General features: G+C 45.2%; 1 protein-coding gene across 1 annotated transcript; it reads right to left on the reverse strand.

Moving 5' to 3' along the window:
- Positions 1–2,021: 2,021 nt before the first annotated feature.
- LOC143219731 (uncharacterized) lies at positions 2,022–5,043 on the reverse strand. The gene is made up of 4 exons (XM_076445607.1): positions 4,935–5,043; positions 3,956–4,644; positions 2,875–3,877; positions 2,022–2,644 (listed from the first exon to the last, which is right to left on the reverse strand). Exons 1-4 carry the CDS (start codon positions 5,041–5,043, stop codon positions 2,022–2,024), a joined length of 2,424 nt encoding a protein of 807 aa, XP_076301722.1.
- Between the last annotated feature and the right edge of the window lie 2,468 nt (positions 5,044–7,511).

Raw genomic sequence — 7,511 nt, forward strand, 5'->3', positions numbered from 1 at the left:
GGAGGTCGGTGAGGAGACTTCGACGGCTCGGCGAAAACGGACTTCGGTGCGGATACTCACCCGGATAGTGACAGTGGCGGCTTCCTGGTGATCGCTGTGACGGCTCGTCTCAGGCAGGAGTACAGGATAGATGTCTAGATCAATTCTAGACGGGAATACGGCAATTGGTCTTGTTTGCCGCGGCTTATATATCATTGACATTGTGGTGAGGGTTGGTGGTGCGGTAGAGTGTTTGTCCTATTTTCGGTACATTTCGGTTGTGTTCGCCCTTGTTTTGGGGCCGGATTTGAAAAGAACCGTTCGTGACAGATCTGCCCGGTGCAGGTCTGTTACAATCGTCATTACATTATAATTACTTTATGTTTACTCTGTGTGCCTTGTATTTACGTTATAATTACTTTATATTTACTCTGTGTGCCTTGTATTTACGTTATAATTACTTTATGTTTACTCTGTGTGCCTTGTGTGTGCGCTATAATTATTTTGTGTCAGTCATCGGTCCGAGGGCGGACCTAGGTCAGGATAGGCCGAACTGTAATGTTGGTAGCAGCGTGCGGTAAAGAGCGACCACGCTGTTGTCAACGGAGACCGATCGTCACTTGTCTAAAACGACAGAGCAACGACGGCGGAGGCGCGATCGGCACCTTTTGTCGGACGTTTGAAACGAAAATACACGTGTTTCCTATTTTATTCCTGGACTCTTCTTTTATTCCCTTATTCCGAAAGAGCCCTTAGAATTAGTTTGAGTTCCGTCCAGTAGGGGAGCTGGGTATATTTTGTACAATTGAATCCTCGAGAGTAACAGCAGCGCCAACGAGAGACCATCTCGGCGGTGACAGCAGTCACGGCATCAGTAAATGTTGCCGGTAAGTCAGGCTTCATCAGCAAGTGTGTACGCTTGGGTAGCGCGTACGTGTGCCTATGCGGATTGCAAGAGTTCGGTATCTAACAAATCATTTTTCTATAATGCATATTTGAGACCCCTACGTAGTAGGCCACTCTGGCAAGCTCGCGCGCTAGATTGATTTTTGATCTAGCGATTGTGCCTACGTAGGGGGTCCCAAATGTGCATTATAGAGAAATGGTTTTCCAGATACCGAACCCTTGTACTTGTACAATCCGCCTAAGCACACCACTTGAGCACACCAACCCAGCATAATCGTCAGCCATGTAGTGACGTTACGTTGTCATATGAAGCCTAACTTATCTCTCTCCCTCTCCCTCTCCCTCTTCCTCCCTCCCTCCCACCCCTCCCCCAATGAGTACCTCAAATTGAATATAGGTGCTATAAGCCACAAGATATGTGGGATCCTAGCATCGCACGACACGCTTTAAGCGTAAAATAAAGTTGTAAATGAAATAATCGCACTAAGTACTGAAGCGGCACAGCTATCCGCAAACAAAGTTCGTCACGCGTTCGGCACAGCTTTCCTAAAATGCGCGTCACTCTATCACACAACGTTCGATTTCACTCTTAGCCATTCGGCGTTCGCTCACACACTGGCCAGTGTTGAGAAAGAGTAGGAATGTTGGACGAGACGTATAAGAAATGGATCACTGGCACTTTAGTTGTAGTTGCAAAGACAACAGTCAGAATATCCTTTATTAAAACACTTATCGAACTAACCCAACACCACTTAAACTAATTGAACTAAAGAAAGTTAATGAACCGAAGCAAGGTTTTTAAGTAAGCCAGAACATAGGCAAAGACCAGAGAAGCGCAATGATCTTTTTGTAAAGAGCAACGTTCGTGTCGAGCAAGCAACTCTCACGTTTTGAAGTTAACTGACTTCTCGGGAGATCAGCGGTTTCCTCGAAATCAGATCGGTGAGGGGAGAGAGGTGAAGAGGAACCGATATTGTCGCGAGTTGTTATTTCGATTGGGTTAACCCCGTCACCTCTCTCGTCTCTGGCCTAGGAGAGCTCACGTGCCGCCGTTTCGCTCGCGTGATCCACAACATTCCGCCCGCCTTTGTTGATTGAAGTTACGAATCAACAAACTTTCAAAAAGTAAAATTTGCTTAAAGATCGGCGGTCTCAGTAACGGCTGGAAGGAGGCAAATTTTCGCAATAGGCCGAGCAAGTACAGACGTGGCAGTGCGCACGGTTACGACTCGGACGAGTCCATCGGCACCGGCATGAACTTGCTCGACTCTCCCCAACGGCCATCGTGTAGGTGGAGTAGCTTCATTTAGAATGAGGCACAAGTCCCCAGGCTTTAAGTTAGGCTGCTCCTTCGTCCATTTCGTCCTTTGCTGCAAGGTCTGCAAATACTCGAAGGACCAGCGATCCCAAAAGTGATCTCGTTGTTGCTGAATCATTTGCCAACGTTTTAACCTCGAGGATCGAACATCCGTCAGCGATGGTTCCGGAATAGCCGTTAGGGGAGAGCCTATTAGAAAGTGGGCTGGGGTCAAGGCGGTGAGATCGCTAGGCTCATCAGTTAAAGGAGTGATTGGTCGAGAGTTTAAGCAAGCTTCTATTTGAGTTAATAGAGTCGACATCTCCTCAAAAGTGAGGAGAGTCTCACCTATTACGCGACGAAGATGGTACTTCACCGACTTGACCGCTGCCTCCCAGATTCCTCCGAAATGCGGAGCAGCAGGAGGGTTGAATATCCAGTTAGTCCCGGATTCAGCTAACACTTGTCGAGTTTTTTCATCTCGTCATTGGCTGCGTTGAGCATTTGACGCAACTCTTTATCAGCACCGACAAAGGTTGTGCCGCAATCGCTACGAATAGAGGCGCAGACTCCCCGACGCGACACAAAGCGACGATAAGCAGCGATGAAAGCGTCGGAAGAATAATCGGAGACTAACTCGAGATGTACCGAACGGGTTGCGAGGCATACAAAAACTGCAACGTAGGACTTACATGTCCGGGCGCCACGTCCAGGAGAGAATTTAGTAGTAAAAGGTCCAGCATAATCTACGCCCGTATGGTAGAAAGGGCGAGTAGGTGTCACGCGCGAGGCGGGTTGATCGCTCATTTTTTGATCGGCAGTTTTCGCGCGCCATCTCCAGCATTTTAAACATCCGTGTATTTGTTGTCGAACCGCTCGACGACCGCGCGGGATCCAATACGACCGACGTAAATTGTACAGGGTGATTTGAGTACCGCCATGTAACAATCTCTCGTGGAAATAATTGATTATAAGCGAGGTAACATGGCTTTTTTCAGGAATTATGATCGGATGTTTTTCATCATAATCCAGTAGAGAATGTTTCAGTCGACCGCCGACACGCAAAATACCCCGCTCATCCAGAAATGGACTGAGTCGAGCGAGAGGTCCCCGGAGAGAGGACTGCGAAGTTTCTAAACAAGCAATCTCAGTACAAAAAAAACGGCGCTGCTCGCACCGAACGATAGTAAGTCTCGCGTTGTCAAGTTCTTCGGTACGAAGACAAATATCCTTTAAGGCGGAGGTCCTTCGCGCGCATTTGATGAAACGCAGACACCAAGCAACGGAACGCAAGAGGCGCGTGAAGGACGAGTATCGATTGAGCAAATCCGTCGGTTCGGTGGGAGTCGCGACAGCTAAAGTGGTATTAAGTACCGTTTTTTCTGGGCGTCTTTCCTCCTCCGTGTCCAAAACTGTCGGATAGTATTCCTTGAACTCAAGGGTAGTGGTGGAGAGGAGGGAAGGTCCATGCCACCAGAGAGTGTTATTGACCAGGGAGTCACCGTTTAAACCCCGAGAAGCGGGGTCAGCGGGGTTTTCTTTAGAGCGAATGTGATGCCAAACATCGGGAGGAAAGAGGTTTTGGATTTCCGAAACTCTATTAGCTACAAACGTTTTCCATCTGGAAGGTCGACCTTGAAGCCAGCTAAGTACAATGGTAGAGTCCGACCAAAGGTATATTTTAGCGTCGTGCAACTGTAAAACATTTAAGACGCGTTTAACTAGTCGCGAGAGAAGTACTGCGGCACACAATTCCAGCCGCGGAAGAGATACCTGTTGGAGGGGGGCTACCTTCGTTTTTGCCGTGACTAATCTCACGAGCGGCCTAGCTTCGGTTGCCATTGTGCGAAAGTAAACAACACCGGCATAAGCTTTCTCCGAGGCATCCGCAAATCCGTGTATCTCGAGCACGTGTTTATGACTGATACCCATCCAGCGAGGCATCCTGACAGTCGAAATCTCGGCGAGACTATGTGAATAGGAAGCCCAGTATTTGGTCTGCGCGAGGGGGAGGGGATCATCCCAATCGAGTTTTAGAAGCCAAAGAGTTTGCAGGAATACTTTTGCCGTAACAATAACTGGAGCCAGGAAACCTAGCGGATCGTAGACCGAGGCCATCTCCTTCAACACCTGTCGTTTAGTGATAGTGACCTGGGGGTCGCGAGGTTTTAAGTTGAAGAGGAAGAAGTCCCCAGCTGACTGCCACCGTAATCCCAGCAATGTGAAGACCTTTTCAAAGGCGTGTTCGCTTGAGGAAGCAACGTGCTCAGGTGACAGATGGTCTAGCAACCTTGGGTCATTGGCAGTCCACTTCCTCAAAGTGAAACCGCCCGCCTTGAGGGCGCCAATTAATTGTTTTTGAGTTTCTAGAGCAGTGGTCGGCACGGATGAGACTCCGCAGGCCTGTGGCTGCTCGCGCCGCCTCCTTCCACCGGCCGCACGTCTCGCTCCCCGTAACGGCCCTAGTCCTCAGGCCCGTACCTATCCCAGACTGTATGAACTGCCCGTGGCGCATTAGGGCGACATCCGTATCAATAGGTTTCCACATTACCATTGAGGTACTATTGTCAATGCATTTTTTTTTATGTGGTATCCCCCGTAGGCCTATTCCACTCTGCTGCATGACAATTTATGAAATTAACTGTGAACAATAAACACGGAAGAGAGAGAGATAGATAAATACTTCTTAATTGCATTGCCAAAATTTTAAACTGTCATTCAGACAAACTTCTTCGTGGACGTTTAGATGTACTCGGAATATCAGATATATCAAACGGAATATGAGATGTCGCGGTTCGCATCGCAGACGATAAAGAAGCGTCATTCAACCGGGTGCGCTTTTCCGATTTAATATTTCGCATTTTAGAAAACGAACATTCGCACAGATATGTCGATCCGAACATTGAAAAAATCCTAAGTGCGAAATTTCTGAGGAGAGGGTATCTCGATTCATTTAATATTTTAAAAAATTCGACACTATTTTCTTCCCTAGTCCTCGGAGGAACTTCTTGATGAAGATCGCGAAGTTCCTCTTGATACTCGGAAGCTTGTTCTTTGATTATGGCCGCGAGGGGGTTCTGGAAGAGTATGAAATCATTTTTAAGGGAATCGAAATCGGTGAAACGGTTATCGAACTCATTTATCACGGAGAGAAGAATATGGATGTAGTCGTCAAAATCGCATCTAGTGCTGAACTCATCAAAAATTATTTTGCACGACGGGAAGAAGGTAAAATCTTTCGGATCTGAACTCAAATGATTTTTTAATTGGCTACGGAAAGAACTAATATGGGCATATAATTGACATGTGCTCTGCCCGGGTTTCTGCAATTTCAAATTTAGAGTACTTAAATGCGCGGCAAGGTCAACTATAAATGAAAGTTCGCAAAGGAAACTCACATCTGTTAATAAGAAAGAATATTCTTCGGAATTTAAAATGGAATGTTCTTGCAAGAAAAGGACAATGTCTTTTCTTACGGCAAAGAATTTACTCAAACATTGTGCTGCACTGAGCCAGCGTACTTCGCAATATAAAGGCACATCCGTATAAGCAGCCTTATGCGTTTGGAGGAAATCTATAAACTTTCTGTGTGACAGATGTTTATTTCCCCCTTTGATGGCATTGACAATTTTCGTTATCTTTTGCTATGCAAAAGATAATCGAACAGCTTTTCCGCATAATGCCTCCTGATGGATAATGCAATGAATCAAAGGAATTGAAATTTCGCGACTCCTAAATTGTCCGTGCAGACGGGTTTAGGCACCTGTCATGGATCTTGCTCCATCGGTTACCACTGCAGAGCATTTTGAAAAATTAATTTGGAATATATTCAGAGTCTGCAATTATTGTAAAAAAACAAAAAAAAAAATTAAAAAAAACAACGTGAGGGTTTTTTTGTTTGTCATCGAATGTTCTAGATTCGCCTCGCGTATTCTGCTGTGTCCTCGGCGACAAAACATTTGACATAATAAAGGTCGCGCGGGGCAGGCGGACCACTCGCTTGTCCGATGTATGTTTGTCGCGGCCGCCTGACGCGCCCGCTTTATTTTTTGTTTTTTTACAATAATTGCTACCAAAGCTCACTTTTCCACAACCTTTCATAGAGTCAGGATCGTTTGGAGCTGCGAAAGTGAGTATTTAGTTAGGAGACAGTTTCGGCAACAGTGGTGCGTAAATTCATTTTTGCTAAATTCGTGTATTAATTTTTCCTTCCGCTTTATTTTTTATAATTTCTTTTAAAATCAATATGTCGATCAATCAGATAAATTGCCCGGATTTTAAACAGAGTTAGGAAAATTTCTTTTTTTCAGTTATTGATAACCGTGTAATCTGCCTGCTTTGCGAATTTGAGCCTGAACATGCCACGACGCTCGGTATCAGGCGTCATTTTTTACGTTGTCATGCCGAAGAATATGCTTCATACGAAGACCGGGAGAAATTAGAAGTAGTAGAGGGGCTCAAATTAGTACACAGGCAACGTTACACGGCAATTTTGGACATTTCGGAGGGTCCGCGTCCCTGTGATAATGTATTAGCACGCGAAGCTTCACATGTAGTTGCAAACTTGATCGCGAAACAAGGTAAGCCGTATACTGACGGCGAATTTGTAAAACAGTGCATTATAGAAACAATTAAAACATTTGGCAATAGTATAACGATAGAACAAGCTGAAAAAATTCCACTAAGTGCGAAAACGATGAGGACGCATATACTCGAAATAGGTGTCTCTAAGGAAGACAAATTAACTAGACTTTTAAACACCTGCCGTTATTTTTCATTATGTTTAGATGAAAGCACCGATAACAGGCATACGAGTCAATTGAGCATTTTCGCTCGAATTGTTCAAGACGATTTTTCGTATGTCGAGGAGCTCCTAGACTTTGTAGCTTTACATGGCACAACGGCAGGTGTAGATATTTTTAATGCAATAGAACAGACCCTGAATAAATTCCAAATTAATTTTTCAAAATGCTCTGCAGTGGTAACCGATGGAGCAAGATCCATGACAGGTGCCAAAACCGGTCTGCACGGACAATTTAGAAGTCGCGAAATTTCAATTCCTTTGATTCATTGCATAGCAAAAGATAACGAAAATTGTCAATGCCATCAAAGGGGGAAATAAACATCTGTCACACAGAAAGTTTATAGATTTCCTCCAAACGCATAAGGCTGCTTATACGGATGTGCCTTTATATTGCGAAGTACGCTGGCTCAGTGCAGCACAATGTTTGAGTAAATTCTTTGCCGTAAGAAAAGACATTGTCCTTTTCTTGCAAGAACATTCCATTTTAAATTCCGAAGAATATTCTTTCTTATTAACAGATGTGAG

The sequence above is a fragment of the Lasioglossum baleicum genome, unplaced genomic scaffold, assembly GCF_051020765.1.
Source record: "Lasioglossum baleicum unplaced genomic scaffold, iyLasBale1 scaffold0065, whole genome shotgun sequence".
Lineage (NCBI taxonomy): Eukaryota > Metazoa > Arthropoda > Insecta > Hymenoptera > Halictidae > Lasioglossum > Lasioglossum baleicum.

Coding starts and splice junctions, on each gene's coding strand:
- LOC143219731 (XM_076445607.1), bottom strand. CDS start 5,043: ATGCGAAATATTAAATCGGAAAAGCGCACCCGGTTGAATGACGCTTCT. Junction 4,645..4,934: donor TGATATATCTGATATTCCGA/GTACATCTAAAC, acceptor CCTGAGGACTAG/GGCCGTTACGGGGAGCGAGA. Junction 2,645..2,874: donor TGGACGTGGCGCCCGGACAT/GTAAGTCCTACG, acceptor AAACTCGACAAG/TGTTAGCTGAATCCGGGACT.